This window comes from Aotus nancymaae, unplaced genomic scaffold, assembly GCF_030222135.1.
Source record: "Aotus nancymaae isolate 86718 unplaced genomic scaffold, 86718_ANA_hifiasm-v0.15.2.pri h1tg000064l_1, whole genome shotgun sequence".
Classification (NCBI taxonomy): Eukaryota; Metazoa; Chordata; class Mammalia; order Primates; family Aotidae; genus Aotus; species Aotus nancymaae.
This window is the reverse complement of record NW_026988479.1, coordinates 24,179,019-24,206,518: the sequence shown is the minus strand read 5'-3', so window position 1 is coordinate 24,206,518 and position 27,500 is coordinate 24,179,019. Positions and strand designations below refer to the sequence as shown.

At 46.8% G+C, this 27,500-nt stretch overlaps 1 protein-coding gene across 3 annotated transcripts in view; it reads right to left on the bottom strand.

Annotated features, from left to right (window-relative positions):
• The window catches only part of ABLIM3 (actin binding LIM protein family member 3), a 119,239-nt gene that overhangs the window by 36,716 nt on the left and 55,023 nt on the right, over positions 1 to 27,500 (bottom strand). For all 3 annotated transcript variants that reach the window (XR_010338785.1, XR_010338786.1, XM_012454416.3), the window contains 5 exons: positions 24,486 to 24,669; positions 22,459 to 22,571; positions 15,746 to 15,872; positions 12,116 to 12,209; positions 5,992 to 6,079 (listed from right to left, as the gene is read on the bottom strand). Coding sequence is in view for 1 of the 3 variants with exons in the window: in XM_012454416.3 (XP_012309839.1) it covers positions 5,992 to 6,079; positions 12,116 to 12,209; positions 15,746 to 15,872; positions 22,459 to 22,571; positions 24,486 to 24,669 (606 nt within the window). In the remaining 2 variants the exon portion in view is untranslated. The remainder of the gene's footprint in view (positions 1 to 5,991; positions 6,080 to 12,115; positions 12,210 to 15,745; positions 15,873 to 22,458; positions 22,572 to 24,485; positions 24,670 to 27,500) is intronic.

Below are 27,500 nucleotides of genomic sequence, written 5' to 3'. Positions count from 1 at the left end.
AAAAAAAAAAAAAAATGGCAGCTCATCAAAAATTAAAATATACTCTATTTAAAATGAAATATGCTTAGTAGAGTCAGACTTTAGGAAGTATCAACTTAGTACGGTAACAGAATATGTCTGAAGAATCTAAAATTAGGTAGCAGGATTGGGGAAACATAAGATTTAAAGTTTTTAAGCATAACTCCTACAACCTAAGCTGTCAGTAGAGAGATCCAATTTAAAGTAATAATGCTAAATTACAAAATTATAACAACCAATACTACAATAGTGCCTTTTAGGTAGTGCCTGGTTTCATGAAATGCATAGATGGCGACTGAGGGCCGGCATTCCACAACCCATAACAACGGGAGGCCCTCGCTGGAACATCTCTTAGCTTAGGACACCTTTTCTGAGTTACATCCCAGCCGTGCCAGAAATACACAGCTCCTGAAACCAGGACCTTGTATCCTCTGAGCTAAAAAAAAAAGTAATCTGAACTAGATTCAGTTATACAAGAGAAGGGTTTGGTGTAATTATCAAAACAAGCCTTCAGGACTCTGTTTCGGACTTGTGTTAACACAGAACCTGGGTTCTTCACTTTGTTTTGGACCATGGACACCTCTGAAAATCTGATGAAAGCTATGGACCCTCTCCCTAAAGAAACACAGCTAGCATGCAAAATTTGGCAAGCAATTTCAGAAGACTCATAGAACTCGAAAGGCTGACCATGAACCAGTTTAAGAATTCTGGTAGTAGATATAAGCAAATTGCCTCCAAGAACCCTAGCAAGACAGGCTAGCTAACCTTGGCCAAGTGGCGTATCCTCTTTAAACTTTCATTCTCATCCTCTAAAATGAGGATATTAATGATTTTTAGCTGACAGGGTTGTTGTGAGGATAAAATGGGATGCTGTGTTTGAAACTCTTAGTACAATACACAGTAAATGCTCAACAAATACCAATGAATAATAATTATATTATTAAAAATAATAAAATTATGACATTTTATTAATATTTTTATTATTAATATTATCATGATTATTGGTGAGACCTACAACTTGTTATAATACTTTTCTTTAGCAGAGCAGGGCTTGTCCAGTATTTTATAAATGATTTCCTGCCTTGTGGGTTTTAGTTAAATATACAAATGATAACAGAGAATTGTTTAAAAAGGTGCAGCTGAACTTGCATAATTCCAGGGTTATTGTCTCAGGTCTTAGAACGGGGGGTATTTGGTGTAGACAGAAGGGGAGAAGAAGAATCTATTTTTTCTCTTTTCCTGGGTACAGGCACATTTAGAACGAGAACAAAATTTATCTCATGAATCACATTCGGGATTTTAAAAACCTCTCACTGATCCTGTAACTGCAACCTTTGAGATTTCAGTATAAGTTTTGGCCTGAACCTGCAGCGTTTTGGCCATTATTTTGCTGCACAAAATCAGTGACCTAATTTCCTGGTGAAGCCCAAATGAAGGGTTTGGATAACAAACAGATTAGATATTTGGCATCTTTACAAAAACAGTTAAAAGATTGAATACACAACAGAACTTAAAACGAATAAAACTTGCTCTTGTCTCCTGGGGCCCCAGAAGTTCTCCACCAGACAAACGTCAGACTTCTCCCAATTAGAGCCCATCAGAAAGCCATCACATAGCAATTAAAACACAAACAAACTCACCCAAAGAATCTCCCAAGGACCATTTGCCAGTACCATGCTGTTTCCAGCTCCAGAACTGACAAGGCTGGGTTTGTAAGCTTTGCAGGCATCCCGACACTCTCTCTCTCTCTTATATAAGTTGCTTTATGGATTCCTCAGTGCCTTCACATTCACTCTCTCCTCTAACGTTCATGAGAACCTTGTGGTATAGGCTCAGGTAAGTGGGCCTGCCTCAGTTTCTCCACCTTGTAATGCTTCCACCCACCCAGGGAGGACCTTTGCACTCGAAATTCTCGCTGCCTCCTCAATCTTCCCGCCCTTTTCACCCTCCCACCTCCTACTCATTTTCAAGGTCTTGGCTTGAAATATCCCTTTTATTATGGGCACCTTCCCTGGCTTCCCAGACTAGAGTAGGGGATTTTATAACACATGCCCATTGTTCCAAAACTTTCTCTTTGCGGCACTTGTTACAGCTTGTCATTGAATGTTGACGCTTCTATTTGGCACTGTCAGTTTCTCTGGTGTGAACTCCACCAGGGCAGCAAGCACGCCTGCCTTGCTCATCTCTGAATGTCCAACATGTAGCAGAGAGCCTGGCAACTTGAGTGGATCAATGAAAGACAGTGATGTTATCCTCATTTTACAGGTGAAGGAAGAGATCTGGAGAAGGAAGTCATTTCTCAAGGTCACAGCCTATTAGTGGAATTGCTGATGCTTGAACCCAGGAATCCTGGCTCTCAGCCATTTCTTTACACTCCTGAGCTGCCCAGGAGCATCTTGTCACTTCTAGGGGATATCATATTGAGTGCTGGTGCCCTCATTTGGTAAGGGTGTCCAAAGTCCACATTTCAGTGGTAGCAGAACCCCCACAAGACACCCACAGCCCAAGAGAGCATGACTCTAGCACTGCTTGGCCTGGTCCCCCTCATTCCAGGATCTCTTAGCATCCTTTGAGGCAGGTCCTTGAACGCCCTGCAATTACTCCCACTCTCCCAGGAGCCTGGAGGAGAGGGATGGGATAATAATGAGAGGGTGACAGGCCTGTCTTCATTACCAAGAATATCTCCCACCTCCTGGAGGCATTTCCACATTGGGTTTAATGGTGCATACTCTCTCAGGATCACAAAGCTGTTCACTTTACTTCATTGCTTAACTCTTTCAGCACCTGTGTGAAGTTCGACGAGTGAAGACACCAACCAGTGAGGCTGTGAGCTCCATGAGGGCAGGGGCTTTGTCTGATTTGCTCACTGCCACATCTTCAGTTGTGAGAATGGCAGCAGGGACACAGTAGATGCTCAACAGATATTTGTTAAATCAGTGAACTGGGAGCTTCCTAGTTGTCAGGAAATTATTACACCCATATCTCATAGCGACTGTTCCTGGCCTATTTTACACATTAGGTAGCCAAGGCTCAGAGAGTTATTAGACTTGCCCAAGGTCAAAAACTTAGTAATCAGTGGAGCCAGGATCGCCCCTGAGGCCTCTGGGTCAAAGCACCAAACGGGGAAAGATTAGGATTAGGAATTCAGGCAGGGAGGCAAAGACGTGGTTTATTCTAGTGATATCCAGGTAGGGATGAGAATGGGAGGGCAGTTTAAATACTAGGAGGTGTGCTCACTAGGGAAGCGGGAGAGGAATATCATGCAACAAGTTTCCAAATCAAGTGCAAACTCCAGGTTCCCGTGGCAGTCAGGGTGAAGGCATGGTGCAGGTTGCCGAACCTCGTAACACTGGGTCCTGCAGCAGGAATCACCCAGGAACCCCAGCAACGAGGAATTACTGTGCACAGGTAGGGGCAGGGACCTGAGTATCAGGCAGGGCCTGGGTCCCAGGGGTAAAGTGGAAAGAGCCCTGGAGGGGGGTCACAAGGCCAGGCCCTGCTCTGCCCCTACACGCTCCTGTTCTCATACAAGTCTCTTTCTACTCTGGGTCTGTTTTCCCCATCTCTACAATGAGGGTTGCACTTTACAGTTTAGAGTGACTCTGGGATCCTTTCCCCTCCAGCATCAGTTCATAAAGTAAGTAGACTGCATCTCATCTCAGAAATGGTCACTTTGTTTAATCCAATATAGGAATTCCTGCTCCAGGATTCTTAGCAGATGGCATAAGTTTCTATTGAGTAGCTTTAGGCCAGTGGTTCTCCACTGAGGAGGATTTTGACTCCCTGGGGACATATGGCAATATCTGAGACATTTTCAATTGTCAGTGGGAAGAAGCACATTGTTGGCATCTAGTGGGTAGAGACCAAGGATGCTACCAAATACCCTATAATGCACAGGAAAGCCCAGAGTGTCACCTGTGCTGATGCTGAGGAACTAGGCTCTAGGCACAGGTGACTGACTGCATCTTGAGGGAACTCATGGCTGTGGGCATTGTGGCTAGGACAAGATGATACTGACATGCTCCCTGTAACTGCTGCCCCGGCCTTAGATCTACCTGGAGGAAGGGCCCTCATTCCTTCTCAAGACGGCTATCCAATCACAGTGATTCCACCAATGATACTCACCTGTGGAGGGAGTACGCATGGGCCGGTGTCAGGGCTGAGGGACCAGTGCCAGGAGCACAGGACCTCAGGGAGGAGGTCAACAACTCTCATACAAGCTGGAGGGGACCAGGGGCAGACAGAGGGCTGTGGGGATGCGGGGAGAGGAGACTGTGTTAAATTGTGGGTGGGGTTGGGGGAATCTGGGGTATCTATGAAGCATGTAGTGACTGAACTGGGCCTCAAATGATAGGATTTCCAAAGGAGGACACAGGAAGGCAAGGGGAAGGGCTGTGAGCTCTTTTCAAGGCCAAACAAAGTCTCACCACAAGGTCCAGTGTGTCTGCCCAGTTCGCCTCCCAGCTGCATTTCACATCCATCTGCACCCCAGCCACACAGGCTCCTCTCGCCCTCATGCACTCGCTGTTTCTTCACCCACCTCAGTCTCACAGGCTCTGTCTTCTCAGTTTGCTGTATCCTATTCCACTTTTTGTTCAGTTGCTATGATCTGAATATTCGTGTGACCCTCACATTCGTATGTTGAAATTCTAACCCCTAAGGTGATGGTCTTAGAAGGTAGGGCTTTTTGGGAGGGGATTAGGTCATGAGATCAGTGCCCTTATAAAAGAGGCCCCAGAGAGCTGCCTTGACCCTTCCACTATGTGGGGACACAGAGAGAAGGTGCTGTCTCTGAGAAGGTGGGCTTACATCAAACACCAAACCTACGGGACCCTTGATCTTGGACTTCCCAACTTCCAGAACTGTGAGAAATACATTTCTGTTTATAAGCTGCCCTATCTATAGTACATCAGTCTGCTCAGGTTACAGCAGCCTGGTTGAACTACACCACCAGTTAACACCCATTCATGATCTGGATCAGCTCCTGGCCCTTCTTCAGGGAGCCCTCCTGGATACTCCTCCTACCCGGTTATGTGCTTTCGAAGCCCCACACTTCTCTCCTTCATGACACTTACCACAGCTGATGTTTATTTGTGTGATTATAGATTAATGCCCTTCTCCCCCAGGGGACTGTAGGGATGGGTGGGACTCCCATGGATGCTAACGCAGCCTGTACATGGCAGTGCTCAAGAAACAGTCGTTGAGTGGATGAATAAATGATCTAAAGTTGGCTTTGGCAGCTTAGGTGTCGGCTATGTTCAAGGCTACAAAAGAAGTCTGGTATGTCGGCAAGATTTTAAATGCTAGACAAGTGTTTGTAGCGAAATAGGCAGACAGGGAGGGGCCCTGAAGAGCAGGATGGTGTTAAGAGCACGTGATGCCCTTAGATGGTGGCCTGGGCAGAGGGTAGAGGACTGAGCAGAATCTGGAGAGTAATTAGGAGGCTGTTGTAAGAATCCTGGGGCAAGACGGCTGGGAAGCAGCCAAGGGAAAGCGGCCCTAGTTAGCTTTGTGGAGATGACTGGCACTCCTCATTCCTCTGTACATTCTGAGAGTCCCTGGGAAGCAGCCTAGTGTGATGCTCTGAGATGTGGGGAGAAGGAGGTGGAGTCGAGGCTGTGATGCTATAGACACTTTGCAACCCAGGCATTCCTCTGAGGTTCTCTGACCCCTTGGCCCTGTGTAGCTCAGCTTCCCACCCCAGGGCAGAGCCAGAAGAGTCTGCTCAGAGTGCTGCCAAGGAAGCAGGCCAGCTGGGCAGTGGGTGGAGGTGCACAGAGACTGAAGGCAGATTACATGTCACTTCATATTAGCTACACCGGCAACCTTCCTGATCCACCCAGAGAGGGGCTAATTAGTTGCAATTCTGAGGACAAGCCAAGATCCAAGATAACGCTGAACCTGAAGGAGGCTGTAACTGCTTTCCACTCATGAGCAGATCGGAAGGCCTTGCAGAGGGTCAGATTTGCTTACCTGTGAGGTACATCTCCTCTCCTTCGGTGAACATCTGGTGGCAGCGTACACACCTGGCACAGGTTGGGTGGTAGTGCTTCCCTCCTGCCTATGGAAATGAAGAGATGAAACAGGAGGTCAGAGTCGGGGCTGCTGTCTAGTGGGGCAGACTGGGTTTGAATCTTTCCTGGGTACATTAGTGTTGCTCGCATCTTCATGGCCCTAAAGTTGGTTGGAGCTACCCAGGGGAGTCCACAACCATCTAAAAGTCCACTCAGGAAGCTTCATGATTCACTCCATGGGTCCCTGATGGCAGTTCAGGGGACTTCCCTGAACACCTGCACTTCTATTCTGGCACTGGGAAGGGCCCTTCAGAGGCCACTGGTCCAACTTCCTCATTTCCAGAGGAGGAAACAGGCTTGCTTTGAGGACATCCCAGCATCTCCCCAAGTGAAATTCACTTACCACTAATGGTATATGAAATGATTTTAAGTGGTACATGAACTTGGGATTTAATAACATTGGACCAATGGAAAACAATGATCCTTTCAGTCCTCTATACATTCTTCTGATTTTGTCAAGGAAGAAGTACTAGTTTGGTGCTTGTGTGTCTTTAACATCTATCCAAAACTTACCGATCTTCCTTTTAAAGAATGTGAACAGGTGTGAGGCTTGGAACCTTCAAATGCAATTGAATCTAGCTAGAGCTCTATTTATTTTCAGGTTACCTGCAATATGGCAAGTGATACTGGCTTTCCTGTTACGCTGCATATAAGTTTCTTACATATAAGAGAGCCAACTTCAAGACAACTGAAAGTATTATGGAAGAATGAGCACACGAGGTTCACAGACGTGGCAAAAATTGTGAGGCTGGCATGTAAACAACAGATTTTTAGGGCTCAATGGATGATTTAGGACCCACTGCGGAGCCCAGGGCCCCCAGGCCAGCCCCGTGACTATTGCACCTGGGTGTGTCCAGCCCTACCCCAGCTCACCCCAATGTGGCTTTGGTGAGTCCCCTTCCCCATTTTCACTTTCCTTCCCCATCAGTATTTATATTAAAAATGAAAACAATTTGCAGCTGCAAAGACTTCCATCGGGCGAAGAAACAGCCTCAGAGAAGGTTGCGCCTCAAGGGTTCACCGCAAGCCAGCAGCAGTGTTCGGCTGGGATCTGTGTGAGCCAGTCACCAGCTCAGCACTCGCTTCTGGAGTCACAATTCTGACATCAAAATCCCAGCCAAGAGGGCTTGTTGTAAAAGGGCCCTCAGTGGCGGCTCCAGCATTTGTATATGCAGGAGCTTGGTGCAGCCATTGGGTTGGAAAGTGGGCCTTGTTTGAAGAAATATTTTGCAATGTCAGGGCAGGGTTTTCTTCGGGGGAAGGTAATGCCCAGGGGAAACTGATGGCTATTAGGAGTTCTTAAAGGTCCCTGTCCAAGACATTACTTGATCTGATGCTAACAGGTTCCTTCCAATTCAAAAATTATAGTTGCATCAGAAGATCTATTTTTTTTTGTGGGGGGTGAGAGTGGAAGACTGTTGGAATGGGCTTGCCTATTCTTGAGATATTCCCTCTGTTCTAAAAACTTAGCAAGAATGTGGGAAAGGCCAACTTTTACAAAAAGAAAAAAAATCTCCAATATCCTCTTTTTCCTCCCGTTTGGTTGTTTACATGGCCTCGCACCAATGAGAAAGTGTGCTTGTCATCATCAAAGCAAATATGTTCAAACTTTGGAATGAGCCTGCTATTTTCCCAAGCTGGAATGTTGTGGGACTGATTCTTTTGTACCATGACAAGGATAATCGGTTTAATTAGCAGCCTCTTCCTACTCTGTGTCTCTTTATCATTTCGATTATAGACCTGTTTTCCAGTGTGGCGACAGTGCCTTGGCAAAACTGAAGCTTAGCATTTTCCTAAATGTCATGCCCTACTACCTCACCCCAGCTGAAAGAGATGAGACGCCCCAGCTTTGTGCCCATCTCGGCACCCCCAGTCTTGGATGGTATTAAAAGCAGTTTGAGCAAAGGGAGGCTATTAGGCAGGCTGCACCCAGAGTAAGAAAAAGCCACGTCCGCTAGCTAAGATGAACTATTTTGTCTATTAACGAACCGAAATCAGGAAAATAGTAAAGAAAAATGGCAAAAAACTGGTACCCTCAAAACACAGCCCTATTTGAGAGGACTGAAAATGGCAAAGCAGGTTTGAAAATGTAGCAAGTAAACCAGGTTGTGGTCCTTTTTGGTGAGGAAACAGACAAGGATGGAAGGAGTGAGGCTGACAGCACACTGAGCTCTGTCACTGAGGAAGGGATCATAGGGTGACCTAGGGAGGCGACGGGAAGGGACAGGATGAGAAGAGAAGGAGAAACAATTTAATTAAATGCCTGCAGTGTGTCAGACGATGTGCTGGGCTCTGCCTTGGGCGACCGTTGTTCCTGCCTGACCAACATTCTTTCCTCCTTCTTCCAGAAACAGCCCTAAGCCTTTCCTTGCGGGACTACCTCTCCTCCATACCAGTCCACAGGGTTAAGTAGTGCTGACCCCACCAATGAGCATATTCAAACTTTGTGGGGATAATTATCAGTCCAGGGATGGGCCTGAGACTGTCCAATGAGAGTCAGTCCCAGAATGCTTGCTGAGCTATTAGAAAAGAGAAGCTGGTTTTCCACTGGGGAAACTGGCTGATAGAATCTAAGCCTGGGGCAACTGGTGTCCAACTTCTCCACCACCAAGAACACCCTCCTGAGAATAAACTCAACCTGGAAGAAAGTAAGCCAAGATGGCTGGAGATTTTGCTTAAGCACTACATCCAGCTCCTGGGCTGTTTGTTATAGGAGCTGACAAATTTCCTTTCTGTTGCAGCCCAAAAGGTCGTGACTAACATATTCACTAGGAATTAAATGACAGTAGTACTGTCTATTGATAGATACAGACTAAGAGGAAATATCTTGCTTACGGCTTTGTGGAAAGAAGTGGTAAAATCTAAGTTCAAGTCTGACTGCAGCCACGTCTATTTCCTGACATCATGCCGCCTCAAAGACCCCTGAGTGGCTGAGAGCCGTGGGCATCAGTGTGGATACAGGAGCCTGGAGTCCTAGATTTTAGCTGTGTCTCTACCAGAAATACTGCTTGTGACCTTGGAAAAACACTGCATGTCTTGGTCTCGCTTTTCTCATCTGTAAAATGAAGAGGTTGAACTAGGTGATTGCTAAAAGTCTCCTCCAGCTCTAAGAAAAAAAATCAATATGTCCAAGATGCTAATGGAGCCTCCTAGAAATGGAATCAATGGAAACTCAGTCACAACAGCTGCCTGGGAGGAACAGTCCACCACAATGCTAAACAGCGGTAACTCTCGGGGAAACAGCAGCCGCCACCAACAGGATTTCAAAGCAGCTTGGAAATGCTGAACAAATTCCCATCTGTGTCCCTGTCTGTAATCTAAGTTCTTTCTTTCCGGAAAGAAAAGTCTGCTTTTGTGGTATCTCCCACCCCATTGACCCTTCAACCCACTACACTCTGGATGCCTCTTCCCCACAGTTCTGCAGAACCAACAAACGACTTCTGAAGGTGACCTTTCCCACATCCAGCAGCTTTTCCACAGCCTGTGTAGTCCTTCACTGCTCTACGGAGTTTGACCAACATTCTGACCTTGCCATGTTTTCTGAAGCTCTGTCCATTCACTGAATCCTCAATTCTCCTCCCACGTCTTCCTCTGCTACCTCCTCAGCCTCTTTCTGAGTTGCTTTCACTGTAAGCAGCTACTCGCCAAGTTTGGTGTCAGCCTCTTTCCTTTCCTCTGTCTTGGAAATCCCGAGGACTCCGGTGGTGCTATTATTCAAAGCCTTGTGTTTTTCAGTTTGGCTCCTCCAGGCCTGAGCTTTGTTCCTGAGCTCTGATCCATATTTCTCTCCTTTTCTCCTTTTACTTGCCTGGGATAGGGTCTTGCTCTGTTGTCCAGGCTGGAGTGCAGTGGTACAATTTTGACTCCTTGCACCCTCCACCTCTCAGGCTCAAGCAATCCTCCGGAGTGGTTAGTACTACAAGTGTGCACCACCATGCCTTGCTAATTTTGTTTATTTTTTGTAGAGATGAAGTCTCACTATATTACCTAGGCTGGTCTTGAACTCCTGGACTCAAGTGATTGTCCTATCTTGGCCTCCCAAAGTGCTGGGATTACAGGTGAGAGCCACCATTCCCAGCCTCTGATTCGTATTCTGACTCCTGGGATGTCAATCACAACTCATCCTAACTGGCACTCACCACGTTTCTGCCAGGTCAGCTTTATCCCTGCTGTCCCCAGTTCTGCTGATGACACCAGGCTTCCTATTCCCCAGAAATAGGTAATTCTTTGGTGCAACTTTCAGCTGCTTCTCCTTCAATCCCCATCTCCACATGCTACCCCTCAGTTGAAGAGTGATTAAAATTCTACTTCCATAGGGCTGGGCACAAGGGTGGCTGCCCTCTTCATTGCTACTGTACCTCCTAAGTCCTTCCTGCCTGCGCCATGCAGGGGCCTCCTCACTTGTCCCTTCTAGCTTCCTTCCTTCAAATGTAGCCTGTGTACATTATCACGTCCTCCTCCCGGAAGCCCAGCTCTAACCAGGACATTCCTGCCCAGTCTTTCCACAATGCTCCCTTGCCCAGTGAGTCACATGCAAACTCCACCCTGGTATCCCAGGCCCTCAGAAACCCACCCCCAACAACCCTTCCTGGACTCAGCCTTGTCCTCTGCATCGAACTTCTGGAGATGCTGAATAGTTTCCCAGCTCTGTGCATTTGTTTATCTCATTGGCTCTGACTCTCTCTGTCAATTCTCCACATAATAATCAGAGAAATCTTTTTAAAAACATGATCTTATCATGTTAGTCCTCACTTTCAAACTCTCCAATGGCTTTCCATTGCACTGAGTTTAAAATCTAAACTTCTAAACATGGTTTACAAAGCCCTACATGGTATGCCATATATGATATCCTACTGTATTTCATCTTTCCCTACCCTCAACTTAAAGAATTCAACCACATTGGCAGACTGGGTCAGCTATTGTGAGCAGAATCATTAATTTAGCCAGATCTGGCATCTTGGTTGTGGTTACCATGAGTGCTGTGTTGAGAAAAAATCTGCAGCCACGTGTGGGTTCTCTGTTCTTTGAATGGGTAAAGCTCATTCTTCCTATATCTCTTCCCACCTCAGGGCCCTTCAGGGATGGCTCTTTCATCCTCAGGGTTCTGCTTCACTACACGTCCTCAGAAAGTTCCTTCCTGGTTGCTACATTCCCTCCTGCTGAGTCCACATGTGGCTGCAGAATTGTTCTCAACAAAGCACTCATGGTAACCACAACCAACTGGCCAGATTTGGCAGAAATAATCATTCTGCTTACAATACCTGACCCAATCTGATCCTCCAGCTATTGTCAGATGGAAAAATGGAGGCCTTGAAAAGCAAAGATAACTACCCAAAATCTGAGCAGGAGTTAGCAGTAGAGTCAATATTAGAACTAAATTATTCCTGTTAGGCTATTATTTTTCCTTTCCACTGAGTCCTTCCCTGTTTCTAATTCTTCAAGGTGGGTGGTCCCAAAGTATAGGAAGATAGCTTTCAGGCCCACAGGGTATAGGAAGAAAGGCCAGAAAGACAAGTGCACAGGGGCTCAGCAGGGCCTCAGCAAGGGTGCTGCAGGTTGTCTGTTCCTGCAGGAGTCATGCATCAAAGGCTGGGGAGAGGTGTTGCCATGGTGACAGACCCACCAAAGAAGGGCTTAGGGAGCAAGCTGCTAGACAAGCTGGCTCTTATATCAGCACATTACCAAATACTAAAAAAAAAATAAAAAAGACTTCCATCCTCTGGCAGGGCTGGGAGGAAAATCTTAATGTCACTCTCTAGAAATCTGTCTGGGTCCGAATCAAAGATGCAACTGATTTTCCCAGTACAGCATTTTTTGAACCAGGAAGAATTTTGTCCACCTTCTCATTTTGGGGTTTCCCAGAGATCTCAGCAAGATTATCTGCTCAAGGTCACGTAGCAAGCAAAGTTGGAGGAGGTAGAGGCTACGGAAAAAAGCTGTGGGGTGACTTTCTCCTTCTGTGATGACTTTTTGGAGGCAAAGGTCACCCTGCCACATCTTCACGGTTGCTTATACCCACTCACCTCCAAGACTCTGCCACTGATGTATCGGTCACAAGTCTCACATTTAATGCCAAACTGGGAGTGGTAGTCGGCTTCACAGTATGGAACACCATCCCTGCAAGAAGAAGTTCACACAGGGTGAGGAAGTTAGGGAGGATCAGAGAGGGTGTCACATGGCAGTTAGATTCAGGACCTGCTGCCCGTGGTGGCTGAGCCAAAGTTCGAGGCTCCTCTTTTAATAAACAATTTCATCTGTAGTGAAAGAATCATCCGACAGTGCTCCCAGGCCAGTAGATGACAGGAAGCCTCCTGGGACCACCTCCTGTGTGCTCCATTTTTACCCAATGCTTATCACTTAGCGGACAGTGATAAGATTGTTATCACTTATTTGTATACCACCCCCTATGACTAATAGCCACTAACATTTACTGCTGGTGTGTGCTGGGCTCTTTGATGGTGTTTTACAGATTATTTCACTTAATCCTTCTGACAATCCTACGAGTCAGACTTATTAGTATCCCCATTGCGTAGGTGATGAAACCCAAGCATAGAGCACTTAAGTATCTTGTCTCAGGCCACTCAGGATGACCTAGAGCTGGGATTCAAACCCAGGTGGTCTAGTTTCTCACCCAGGTTGTCATGAGGATTAAAGGAGATGGGTCTAGGGTACCCTAGGGCTCAGGACAGTGCCCAGCCATACTGAGTACTCAGCAAATGGTAGCTGGAGGAATCGCCATGATCACGGAGAGGCATCTTTGAGGAGGACGTTTGGTTTTCAGTTCTTTAGGACTGATATAAAGATAGTTGGAGGTATCAGAGAGCTCAGCCTAGCTTCTGGGCCCTGCCTCGCTCTAATGACCAAGTCTGAACTCTGAGGAGAGAGAAACATTTCCTTCACTTCTGAGTGTAAGAGAACTCGGCTCAGACACTGAGAACCCTAAAGGAGGGGCACATCACTTTTCCATGTCGAAGCTGTTGCCATGTTGAGGTTGCTGGGGGCCCACTCTGGGCAGCATTTTCCTGAAGGAGAAGCAGCAGTGAGGACTCACGCCCGACCAGGGTCTGGAGGTATGACTGTGCCCACAAGGCAAGGACTTGTTTGTGATCCCATGAGACACACCTCCCCAACCCTTTCAACTCCACCCCCGCTAAATCAGGTTCTCACTCTGTGGGTGCGGGAGGGTAGCTCTGCGGGGAGAAAAAGTCATTTGTCAGAAGGTGGATGTAAAAGCCAACAAAATTTGGGTATAAATGCCAACACGGTCTCTTTTGGATCCGTCGTTGGTGAAGCCTTGGGGAATTAGAAATACACAATTCTAAAAAGAGGAGGATGGTAAAATGAATATTTACTGGGCACTTATTAGGTGCTAAGCACAGATCTCTGAGCCCTTACACAGCCCTATGGGGTAGATTACCTTCTCTCCATTTTTATAAATGAAGAAACTGAGATTCTGAGCAGTGGAGTCCCTTGCCAAAGTCACACAGACTGGGCTTCCACCCTGGGCATCTGATGCCTCTGAGCCCCTGCCACTCTGCCAGCAGCCAGGTAAGGGGCTCAGAGCTAGGCGGTAGAGGCACCAGATGTGGTGGGCAATCTGGCTGGGCCTCCTTGAGAGAAGCTCTGAACAACCCCTTAGGTCCCCAGAGAATTCTGATTTAGGTTTCCAGACTCGAGCACTTCTGGCTGGCAACGTACTATGGGCACTCCTTGCTTGGTGGGCATGGAGGGGAATGCCAAGCTCCCACTAGCATGGCATCAAGAGCTCTTGGTGAAGTGACCTCAGCTCACCTATGCAGCCCAGGATCCTGCTTCACCTAGGCACATGCTTGAGCTCCTACACAGGCTGGAGGCGTCCAACGCTCCCTTACCGCCCTGGTCTTGCCCAGGCTGGCCATTCTGCCTAGAAGCTCGCCTCCTTTGCATTTTCGAATCTTAACCCCATTCCATGGAACTCTCAGAGATCCAAGATTCTACTTCATGCTGCTTAGCAGTCATCCTCTTTTTCTCTGAGCATTCACAGCCCTTTACTTGTTATCTTGGACACAGGCAACTGCTATTTGGCCAGCATTCATTTCCCCTTCTGCTGGTAATAGTACCTCACCCGGATCCGGAGCTTCCCTTTGGAAGCTTCCCGTCCCAGTTGAGGTCCCTGTGGGTCAGTCACCAAGGGCTGCTCTCTGGCTTTAGGGTTCAGATCCTCTGGGCCAGTGATTGATCAGGAATGGGCATGTGGCCAAACAGTGGCCAAATCAGAGGCAGCCCTGGGACTTTTGCTGGAGTTCCATGGGAAAGAGGCCTCTTTCTCTGCTAGGCTTGGTAAACTGATGGAATGAAAGCCTGGAGTTGTTGGCTATCTTCTTTGCTACCACTTGGGGAGGGCCGGGTTGAGAACTAATCCACCATGAAGACAGCAGAGAAAGATGAGAGAGAGAGAGAGAGAGAGAGAGAGGGAGAGAGAGAGAGAGACCAAAAGTTAGAGAAAAGCAGAGACTTCTGAAGTACTAATGACATCCTTGAGCCCCTGGATTCATCCATGCCTGAAGCCAGTGTGCCTCTGGCCTTCCCATTTCTATGAGTTAATAAACTCCTATTTTTGCCTTTAATTGAGCCGGATTGGGTTTTCTGTCACTTAGGATCAAATAGATCTTAAAGAATAAAGCTTGTTGAGCTTCTGATCACACATTCCCTGGTGTCACAATTCTTCATGAATGCAGCGTATCTGTTTCCTGCATTAGACTGCAAGGTCTTGACAGCAGAAGCAGGTGTGGGTTGCAGCTCTGCGTGCTTGCCATTGCCTGACATCGGCCAGAGAGTGGCACCTAGAAGCGTCTGGGGTCGTATGATGTCAAAGCTGTGACAAAGGTCTGTGCTGATAATTGCTTTCAGGTACTTGAGTATATAAACGTGGTCACTGGGGCCCAGCAACAAGGGGACACTTGTCTAATAGTGCAGTGTGTGGGTCACTGGAGGTTGGCCCCTCTAGATAACTCTATGCACCCATCACCTCCTCTCCACTAAATTCACTCAGCAACTATATTATTGAGAGGGGATATAGCAGTGATTAAAACAAAGCCCCTGTCCTGGTGGAGACAGAGATTAAATACTATTATTGGAGCAAGTTATTTACTCCCTCAAGTCTGAGTATTCAGTGGCGATAAATTCTTCAAAGGGGCAGTTATGAGGATTTAAAGTGATACTTCATGCAAAGTAGTGAGTTCCTTCTACATAATTAAAGCTCGATAAACAGTAGTTAGTATTATTAGCATTATTACAAAGTTACAAGGGACAAATAGGTAATTACCAATGGTGGTAGCCTGTGTGAAGGAAACAAACAAGGTACTCTGAGGGCCCATAATGGGCAATAAATGAAAGATGGCCTGAGGAGAGGGCATGGGGACCAAGACCAGAAGGGAGAGAAGTGGCAGCAGGTGTGCGAGGAACAGGGAGGGCAGGGCGTCTCAGGCAGAGGGAACCTGCCGGGAGCTCCCAATGGGGGAAAGAGACTGCTGGGAAAGATGCTGTTTGGCCGGAGTGCAGCAGATGATGGAAAGGAAGGGAGATGATGCTGGAGATGCAGGCACGGGCCCAATGGGGCAGGACCCACAGAATGCAGAGGCCCAGGCAGCTGGGGCGGGAGCGGGGGGACCCACTTGCTGATGTACTCCCCGGTGAGGATGACGCTGCAGGTCTGGCACTTGAAGCAGCTGACGTGCCACTGCTTGTCCAGCGCCAGGAGTGACTGGCCGTGCTTGATCTCCTCCTTGCACCCGGCACAGTCTGCAGAGATAAGAGGACACTGCTGAGGAAAGCACCCTGGGCCCTTTGACCCCGCTCTCTCAGGCCCACATCGAGGAAACCCCTCCCTGAACGCCAGTGTTCCCATAGTTGCTCCCATCCTGACAATGGCAGATGCCCAGAGGCTCTCCCAGGGGAGAGGAAAGGCCACTGGAGCCCTGGCCTCTTGACAAGGGGTCTTGGTGTAGGAAAGAAAGAAAGACCTCCCTGCTTGTCATCAAGACCACATTGTTCACTGAAAGCAGACCCTGCACTGCTTCCAGCCCTGCTCAAATTGCTAACTAAGCTCTGCTGCTCTCCATGACCTTGGCATCTGCAGCGTCAGCATCACCTGGGAGCTGGCAGTGTACAGCATTGCAGACCCCATCCAGACCTACTGAATTTTAACAAGATCTCAAAGTTTAAGAAGCACTGCTTCTGGGGATGGGCTAAGCATACAATTTTTCAAACCCTTAGGCTATATACTCAATGGCAAGGACTGTGTTTATATTTTGTGGTTAAATCTTTTCCTCTGCCTAGCACAAAGCATAGCAGTTTCATAGCAGGAACTCAAAGCATATTTGCTGAATGTGTATGAATGAATGGGCCTGATGGTACCCAGGCAACAAACAGAATTACCATGCTTACCCCTTCCCCATTCAAACGTCAAACATATGCCTTCTCAGGTGGCAAGGATTATAGAGTCTAATGAGACTGTCCCAAACCAGAAAGGTGCCCTCACTCCCTGTCACGGTCACTCTGGAATGTGAGTTGGGGCCAACGGGATGTGGGCCAAGCCTAGCATCAGCCTGTTGCTCAATGAATGTCTGGGGAGGGTCTGGAAATGGAGCCAACGTCCAAGGCACTTGGGAACTGCTGGGAATTCAGGCCTAGCCAACCGGATGGCCCACTTTGGAGGAGGAAAGGGTCATGGGGCAAAGTTGACCAGAGGACAAACTTCCTTGTTGGCACCATAAGACAAATGCACACTTTGGAATAGTGAGGAGAGCAGAAACTGCATGTAAATTTGGGGGATCCCGACTGGACAGCCCCTACATCCAGCTGGGAGCCAGTCCTAGAAGAAAAGATGATGTGTCTGCAAATCCAGGAAGGGTGGTGGGCCCAGCAGGCTGTGGGGAGGGTCTGGGGCCCTGATGAAGTGTTTGTATGAGTCAGTTCCCATAGTATTATGCCTCTTGGCTGTTGTGTGTCTTTCTAACATCCCTAAGTGCAAGTTGGGGGCAGAAGGTCTCTACTTGCAAAATGCTTCAAGCCTTAGGCCTTCAGATGGGGGCTAGGAGAATAAAGAATTGAGATTTATCTCTTTTCCTTTCTTTTCTCCTAAGTCTGTAAGTCTACTTCCACCCCCTGCCCAATAATTACAGACTTCAGAATGCAATAATTTAGAGAGGTCAGGTACCCTCTTCTCTTTTCTAGATAGACAAGGGTCTGAAATGACTTGCCAAAGCTCATTTTAGAGGAACCCAAGACTGTAGACACCTGCTCAAGCTTTCTAGGCCACTAATACTGAACTTGTATCTCTATGGGCCTCCCCAACAGGGCCTAGAAATTCCATAGGGGTTTGGAGTTCACAGAGTATTTGGTCAAACATCCCACCCAATGCAGGAATCTACAGCATTCTTGACAAGTGGGCACCTCTCCTCTGCTTAATCACCTCCAGTAGTGGGCAGGTCAACCCCCACTGAGGAAGTCCACTCTGCCCTTGGACAGGTATGATTGTCAGGACTGTCTTCTTTATATGGAGCTGAGACTCGAATCCTGTGACTACTCCCATTGTTTTTTTTTTTCTTGTGTGTGTGTGATACTAACTGTGGTCTGTATTTGAGTTTTCTTATATAACACTCTGACTGCTCCCATTCTTATGCATCAAGAATAATCTACCTCTTTTCCCATATGACAGTTCTTTCAAATAATTAAAGACAACTATAGTTTCTCTCTTCTTTATTCCTTACACTTTTTCTTGCTTGACATAGTCATCCACTGATCAAATTTACTTGTGGATTCCATGGAGATAGACATGTTATTGGCAAACAGCACAATTCTCCACTTCATCAAAAAAACTTGTTGCATAGCTGTATCCTTTCATGGCCACATTCTGGTAATGCATCCTATCTCTCCAAGTTTCAGTGGTACATCTGAGATGAATTTAGCACCTTGAGTTAAACTGTAGGAGTAGTACAGCACAGTGGTTAGAGGCTGGACTGAGGGTTGGAGTGAGTGGTGGGAAGTTGGCCTAGGAGAGAATCCCAGGTCCTTCCCTTATGAGTCGTATGCTTTCTAAGTCCAGACTTGCTCATCTGAATATCTTCCTTATAACACTGGTGTGAAGGTTAATTAAAATCAGGCCCGTAAGGCCTTAGCACAATGCTTGGCCCATATGTATCAAATAAGTGGTTGTTGTCATATTATTTCACATTCTCCTGTTTTTAATCCACATTCTGTGCATTCCTCAATCTCTGTTCTGAAGTCAGGAGCGATAGTGCTGTTGTAGGGAAGCCTGCTGATTCCCTGTGAGAATTCTGGGATGTTTTCTCCATGTGCCTTTGCTTTTCATGTTATACTGCTGCTTCCCCATTATATCAGCTTCTTATTTATTAGGACCTTTTCTCTCTCTTTTTCCTCCTTTCACTCTTGACCACAAGTGGAGTCTCAGGCATGCCACTCGGGAGCCCGTGGGTCTGGTGTAATAAATAGAATCAGGAAAACCACACCCTGTTCCAAGTTGGTGTCTGCAGAGCCAGCTGTCCACTCCTCCATATGTTCCTCTCTATTCCAAAATTACAATCTTTAGCTGGCAGAATGTATGATGCTACCACCTGTCCCTCCCGGATCCCTTCGTTATAAACTGAGGCCTCCTAAAGACGCTAGACAGCCATTTTTAGCCTTTTTAGACTGTGTCATTCATTCTATTTAAATCAGAAAAAATGAGTGGGTTTTGTGAGTCATAGCAAGCTCCCTACCTTGTTTTAGGCAATGAATCCAGGAAGACCAGACACTTCCCAATTTGCAAGTCATGTCTCTGGTACAGGGTGTTAAGGGAATAGAATCTAAGGCCAGACTGCCTGGTCTCATATTCCAGTTCCATTACTCATTATCTGGGTGACTTCAGACAAGTCATTTATGCTCATTGAGTCTCAGTTTTCTCATCTATAAAATAACTACTCTTATCTCCTTCATCCAATTGTTGTAATGATTAAATGAAATATTTTGTATAAAACTCTTACTGAAGTGCTTGATAATAGTAATAATTGATGTTAATGCTGGTGATGGTGATGGTGGTATTCTTGGTGATGGTGGTATTGTTGGTGATGACAGTGTTGTTGGTGATGGTGGTGACAGTGGTGATGGTGGTAATTATAATGGTGGTGATGGTATTGATGCTACTGGTGCTGGTGATAGCAGTAATAGTGATTATGGTAGTGCTGGTGATGGTGGTGATTGTGTTGGTGGTGACAATGGTATTGATGGTGATGGTGGTGTTGGTCATGATGGTGATGAGGGTGGTGATGGTACTGATTGTATTGGTAAAGACACGAGTGTTGGTAGTGATGGTGGAGAAGGTGATAATGATGATGGTGGTGGTGATGGTGCTTCTGATTGTTCTTAATGAGATTTTTGCAGTATCTGGCAACAGTAACAGTCAATCAGCATTAGCAATGATGGTGGTTATTGTGGTAGTAATGATGGAGGTGGTGGTGACAGTGGTGGGGATGATGGTAGTGATTGTATTGGTGATGACAGTGGTGTTGGTGGTGGTGATGGTGGTGGTGGCATTGATGGTATTGGTCATGATGATGGTGGTGATGGTGAACATAGCAGTGGTGATGATAGTGGTGATGATGGTAGTAGTGATGATAATGATAATGTTGGTGATGTTAGTGATAATGATGGTGAGGGTAGTGGTGTGAAGGTGATGGCAATGGTAGTGATGGTGGTGATGTTATGATATAATGGTTATGGTGGTGGTGTCATGGCAATGGTGGTGATGTTAGTGATGGTGGTGGTGGTGGTGATGTGAAGGTGATGCTGGTGGTGGTGCTGCTGCTGAGACTGCTGCTGATTCTTTTCACTGAGGTCTGTGCAGTGTCTGGAAATAGTAACAGTCAATCAATGTTTGCAATGATGATGGTTATTGTGGTGGTGATGGTGATGGTGCTGGTGGTGGTGGTGATGGTGGGGTTTCTGCTGCTACCATTGGTGATTCTTCTTAGTGAGGTTGGTGAGAAGACATTTCTTCTTCCTGTGGTAGGTAACAAAATTATTTCCTCTTGACAGTTCCTGAGTATTTTTCTTGGTCTCTTTGGAGTAGACACTGCTCCTGATTTTCCAGAATAGCTGTATTTACTCTCCAGAGATGAAATGTCACACTTACAGCTTAAAAAACACCCAACTATTTTGTCCTTCTTTTCCTTTTCCATGATATGTTCTTTTCCTTAGCAATCTCTTAAATCTGGCTTTGGTTTCCTGCGTCCCATGGGAGCTGAGAAGACCTTCCAACACCCTGTCTAGTCAGGAGCTACTTTGCATTTGCAGCATGACCAGTGACCACATCTATGAAACATACCACTGAAGATCCACGGACCGATGTCTTTACTTTGTGAGTAACAAGATAAGCTATAAAACTAAGTATGCCCCCATTGGAAACTGCCTATGTGCTCATATGCTTCTCTTGACTCACTCTTTCCTCACCTTATTCCACCTCCTAATCATCCAAATTATGGTGGAGACATTTGGAAGCCTCTCTTTGAAAACATACTCATACGTGAGACTTCCACACTCAGCTGAAGAAATCTCCCACCTAACAGAGTAGGTGATGGGTGTAGCACAAATGCACACAGTAACACACAACCCAAACCAGGGGAAATAACAACAGACCTAGGAGTCTTCTTCTCAACCTCTTTGGGTGTGCTTTCTATATTAACCTCCATGCCAACATCATCCCTCACTCTGTATTTATAGAGCATTTTACACACTGAAATATGTGTTAATTTGATTCCTGAACTAGTACATTTGCTTTCCCCAACACTCCTGCGAGGAAGAATGGAAATTCCACCCCTCTTTCATACTGGGTAAACTGAGTCTCAGGGAGGCTTCATGACTGCTTTGCAGCATGCAGAAGTTTGGCAGCCTCCCGACTTGGGCTCACTTCTCCCTCTCCTGCCTCACACATGATCCCTCGGTCTCTGGGGTCCTCAGTAGCATTGGCCACAGGGTTGTGATCCCACATCCCAACCTCCTTGTTTTTCTGTCACTCTGGATATGCTTTCAAGGAGCTGTGAAGGATAACACTGTATGCACTCAGCCACCTTGACATAGAAACCTGGTTGGTACAGCAATCCATTCTTGAGCATCATCAAGGACGTCGAAGGAAGGGCTCTGCACATTCCAGGAATAGATATGATTTGGCTGAAAGGAAGAGCAGGCAAGGGAGGGAGCCTTCCCACTGTCTTTCTCCTCAACTCACCATGGCTGGATGCATTCCAGGGGAGCCTCTGGGAGCTGAGCCCTGCTGACTCGGGGTGATCTCTGCTCACTCTCTCCGGCTGGATGCAGCCCAGCATGCTGACTCTGCTGGTGCCATGGCCAACAGCACCCTGCACCCACACAGTGCAACATAGGAGGCTAATGGGTTTTCATTGATTCTCTCATCAAGGCCAGTGAGAGTGTCATATAACATGAAAGAACACTGGAGCCTAGCATGGCTGACTGAGACCCAGGGGGCTGGGTCTATGTGTGTGTGGGCATGTGCAGCAGCAGCCTGACAAGGGCATCTGGGAACAGTGATTTAGACATCTTATCACTAGGCGCACTTGAGTGGAATGGACATCCCACAAATTAGAATGACCATTCTGAGGTGCATTCCTGATCCTCAGTTTCCCTCCAAATCTGTGGTTGGTGATAAAATATAATATTCACCATGGTATGACAGATGCTCCCCTTATCCTTAGACAGTGGTTCTGAGTCTCAGGAACAGCAAATGAATCACCCAGGAAGCTTACTAGGAACGTTGATTCCTAGGTTCTATCCCTAGAGGTGCAGGGTGAGCTCAGACATCTGCATTTTTACAAATCCTACAGTGAAGCTGTTGGAACTATGGTTCTCTAGCTGATTGTCTATGGAACACTCTAAGAGGCACAACACAGCTCTTGTGGTTTGCTTCCAGGGCACCCCATACTACCTCTTCTGTAAGTCATGTCTACAAATTCTTATTAGTGGAGTTGGTAAAAATTGAGAGACACTGGTGAAAAAACACTTGATCAGCCCTATTGAGGAATCTGTGGGACATAAGATCAGGAACTCAGCTTGTCCCAGAGGAGACATACCATGTGGCAGATATGTGGCACTGGCTACCACTGTTTATGGCCAGGCAGCCTCTCTTCCCTGCATTGTGCCTGTGAAGCTTGTGAGTCTGGGCCACATGCCTATAGGGTCATGATGCAGGAGGCCTCCAGGTTGAGAACCTCCCCGACTACCCTCCAGGCCCATGGGAGAAGTTGGCAGTGCTAGGATAGGGGAGCCCAGGGAGATCACACCCATGGACAAGGAAATACCCGTGGGGAGGACTCACGGCTTGGTCCACGAATCTTGATGGGCTTACTGCTGGCCATGGACTGGGAGCACGTTTGGCACACACATTCTTTACCACTGAAGGTCACCTTGTCTCCAATGGGGAAAGGCTTCCTACAAGGGAGATGAGGGAGAAATTCAGCACACCCTCTTCTGAGGGATTCCATAGTGGATCACACATGTGCTCAAAGCACTTTGGTAACACATACAGCTTGACTTCTAGAGCACCATGCAAATTCAAATGCTGTTCGTAGTGACAGGACAACTAAACTGCTCAGTTAGGGGCCTGGCTTCCAGAACTGGAGCCCAGTTGGGCTGCTTGTATATTTTGGGCAGATCATGATGCTTATCTGAGGTTACATGTCTCGGCTGTAAGAAATAGAGGTTACTGACTCCTCATATACTTGTTCTCTCTCTTGGAAGGACTTTTTCCATCCCAATTTGATCTATCCCCATATGTCGAGAATTCATTCCCCTCCCAAACTTACCAAGATTTCCTCCTTTTACTACACAGGCATTTTTCAAAATCTCCCTTCTCAATAGGAAGTGTGTAAGCCTGTAAATAATCTCTTCCTCTCCTCCTCTGGATTTGTTCAGTTTCCACAGCTGAGGAGTCTCAAATTTGTACATGCTCTGCCTCCTCAACTAAATCATGAACCAAATATAGAATCCCCGGCACCACCATGCTCACTGTTGAGCTGCTCTTGCCGATGCAGTTGGGATGCCTGTTACGAGGACTCTGAGCACAGCATCTAACATCGGCTCGTGGGGGCTCCACTGTCCTTGTATTAGCACTGTGGCATGATGGAGACATCACCGGGGCGAGAGTCAGGGGAGCTATGTTCTTATGGTGGCCCAGCCACTAGCTTGTGGTAGAAAGACATCGCGTGATCGTCAGGAGTCACCTCATCTCTGTGGGACTTGAAAGAAACCCAATCTTGTACCATAGGAACCCTCTGTGCTAACCTCTGATGGGTCTGGGATTTCAGGGCTCAGGGCTCAGGTTTTAAGAGCTGGGTAGCTGAGTGAATTCCATGAGGGGATTATGTTTTCTTACACACTCTGTCATTTGTCTCAACTAGAAATTCTAACTAGTTTTTCTAACTGGTAACTGACTGGTGGTTATTTTATGGGGGAGAATAATTAATTTGTACATTCCTTTCCCAATTAAAAAATACATATATACTCTAATCATACTTTACTTATGATGTAATCAGAGTTGTCCATTAAAATTTAATGGATTTGTGGGCAGGGCCAAGCTTCCTTCATTTTTTCATCTCCTTAATGTGTTGCTTGGCATTCAGTGGAGTCTTAATGTCCACTTGCTGAATTAACAAGTGATGGAGATGCGGAGGGTGAAGCAGGAGGCAGGGATGAGCTCTCCATCCCTGGAGATTCCTGAGAGGAGGTAGATGACTATCATCACGATAATGAAAAGAATAATAAAAACAGACGCTCTCACATACTGGTTACTGAGCTGATGCTTTTGTATCATTATCTCATTGATCTTCAAGAAAACCCAATGAGGTTGGAATGGCTTTGGCCTCCATTTTACTGGTCAGGAAGCTGAGGCTTACAGAAGTTGGGGGTCACTTGCCAGCGTCACTCCAACAGCACAAGGTGGTGCTAGGGTGATGGAGGAAGGGTATAAACAGCTATCCCAGTCCCATCTGTGGATGAGGGTGTGGGAGGCTGGGCCAGGTCCACGGTTTCCAAACTGAGTTCTGAGAGACTCAGTGGGTTCTTTGGGGGCCTTTTGAGAAGGATTGAGAGGCTGAGTTTGGAGATGCAGATCCTTACTCTGCCTCTATCATAGGACAAACAGTGTTTTAGATCAGATTGTATTTTTATAAGAAAGATTCAGATGCTACAATGTTTAAATCAGATCCTTTCACACCTGAGCCTTTTAGAAATCTAAATGCCCAGCATAAACCTTGTAAACCCCAGGACTTCCGGGAAAAAGCCAGGTCTTCCCCTGCCCTGGGGGCTTATGCAGAGGGTCTCAGCCCTGGCTGGTCACACACTCACCTGCACAAGCTGCACACGAAGCACTTGGGGTGGTAGGTGCGGCCCAGGGCTGAGATGACTTCGCCTGTGATGAAGTCCCGGCAGCTGTCACAGCGGGTGCCATAGAGTTGCTGGTAGTCCTGGGTGCAGATGTACTCCTGATTCTTGAAGAAGAAGCCTGACTGGGCCAGGCCACAGCCACATACTTGGGGAAACAAGGAGGGAAACAAGGGCAGGATGAGTCCAGGGAGGGTCTGCAAGCAGAAGGTCCTCACTGGGGGAAAGGCTGGTGTCTGTGTCATGAGTGGCCAGAGAATGGTAGCAATGTCAGACTTCACAGGCCTTTGGGGCCAGTATTCCTTAAAGAATGGCCAGTAGGCCACTAGCATCAGAATCACCCCAGAAGCTTCTTACAATGCAGATGCCTGGGACTGAATCAGACTCCCTAGAACTGGGGACTGGACATCTGCATTTGAACAGCACCCCCCACCCCACTAGGCTGATTCTGATGCACACTAAGAAGCACTGATGGTTTACAATCCTCCCAATACATGAATGAAAAGTTTAGTGCCATGTGGCTCACGTAAGACTGAACAGCTGGTGGAAATATGAATGTAATAAAAGAATCATTCAGTTAAACATTTCCTGGGTACTTCCTATGTGCACGATTCTTTGCCAGGTGAAGAGCAGTGTGGGGACCATATGCTCCAAATCCCAACCTGGAATCACCTTAGGATGGCAATGGGATGGATGATTTGAAGTCTAGAATCTATGCTCACTATAGCCATAAGAGGGGTTGGGTCTATTCCCTGGTAGGAATAATAAAAAGCAATCCCTGAATTTCAAAGAGCTAAAAATGCTGCAGAGAGAGGATCATATAGAAGAAAAGCCCTATATCATAGGTGATGGGCCACGGAGCCGGTGCAAGCAGTAAGGACTGTGAGTGAGGTGGACACTTGTCAGTTGGAAGGGATCATGAGAGACTTTTCAGAGGAGGTAGCATCTGAGTTGAACACTAAAGGAACAGAATGAGCCCAAGCACAGAGGCAGGAAGGTGCAAGTGATATTTGTGTGGAGGCTAGAGCTAGAGTAGGGGTGGTGTCTGTAGGAAGTGGTGGGAAGTAATGCAGGAAAAGATTGTTCAGACCAGTCGGACGAGGGCCTGAATCCAGCTTAAGATTAGGTTTTGTAGGATACTGAGAAGCCATGGATGGTTCTTTTCCTAGTTTAAAAAAATTTAGAAAAAAATCTCAAACATATACAAAAATGGGAGAAGACTGTAATAATTCTCCATCACTCAGCTGCAAAGATGATCAATTGCATTGATGGCTTTTGAACAGAGACGCAACAGGATTTTACAAGGCATTTCGTAAAGTCTCTTGGAATATTCTTTTGGATAATAGGGAGAAATAAATGTAGGACAAAATAGAAAAACAAGTAGATTTATAGGTGTTTGAACAATTGAATTATGTGAGCTCCACCCCCACTGAAGGACTTAGAAATATGAGAAATAAGATTTTCCCGTAAGGAGCTTGAAATCAATGCACGATGGGCAGAGCAGAAAGAGGCAAAGTTTCTTCTAAGGGAATAAATGGCTCGCAGGGCCAGCAGAACTGCAGTAACCCACTGAATGTACTGATCAGCTAAAGCAACGATGCACCGGCCAGGAAGGGGGCTGGTTAGCAATCAGAGGAAGGCAACTGGGGAGCCCATTCAAGTCCTGTCACCAGCTCCTCTGGTTCTGAGGCTGCTCTCTGAGGGACTGACTTTCCACCTAGATTGCCTTTCAGAGGCCAGATGCTGGCTAGGCCACTACGAAACAGTCCATCTGAAAGTCACCCTTCTTGTCTACATTGATGAGCAGGTATTCTGAGTTTCTACGTCATTTTCCTGAGGACTTAGTACAAGTCAGCTTTTTCAAGGGTGATCAGTGATGGGGAAACCAATGAGATAGTTACCAAGCCTGTAAGTCTGAAGAGTCAGCCTGGAACTGAGTGAACACATCCCAGCAAATACTACCTCACCTTTAACAGGGAAAGTTGTTTTGCAAAAGCAGCCAGGTTTAAAATGGGAGAGACTGCCAGGTGAATGCCAGAAATATTTCATAAGTGTTTGTTCACCTTTGGGGGCTGGTGGCTTAAAGGGTGAGGCTGAGTGAGGAGGAGGCAGTTCCAGAAGTCACTGCATGGGGGAACAGCTCAGGACAGTGGGAGACACAGTGGTCTGACAGTCAAACCACCCAGCCTCTGGTCTCATCACAGCAACTGAGTTTCTGGACAGCAGTGAACTTTACCCTCTCTTCTCTGGGGCCTCTGTTCACTCCTATGCAGAATGAAGAGGTGAAAATTTTCTTTTAGAATTGACATGCTGTAAGTCTATGAGAAGAAAAGCTTCCTTTAGGGCTTACTACATGCCTAAACATTTTAGACTCAGTGTGGAGTATTGCTTGTGACCCCTGATACCACCCCTATGAAGAGGTAGGCGTATGGGGGAGGTGGTGCTGGTGGCGGAAGTCTGGGAAGGGGTCATCTTCCATCAGGCATTATGAAAATTCATCACATCACATCGTGGCTGGTCTCATGAGCAGGCAAAGCCAGAGCACAGGCTGTTCTGGGCTGTGCAGGTGGTGGAGCAATTGACTTCATGGCTGTGGAATCAGTTAGGTCATGGCCTACAACCTCATTGGAAACAGCTCCTGTTTTTTCCCTTTTTTTTTTCCTCTCCTTTGTCTCCCTTGCCAACTCCACCCCCAGAGACACCTCTCCCAGTGGAGAAATCCAGGAGACCATAGGAAAACTTGGAACAATAAGTCCTCCATTTCCCCCAAGGAGCTGAAGGAGGAAGTTTTTGGTAGAAAGGATGTAAAGGTTGATAAATTTCTCAGGGGTCCCTGGAAATACAGTGGGGAACACAGGGATGGAAGGCAAGCTGGACCAGCATGACAGACGGATCTGAGGTGGAGTGGAGCCAGACATTCAAATAACAGGAAAGCCATGGAGTAGGCTCGTAGTATGGAAGTGACATGAAATTAATACA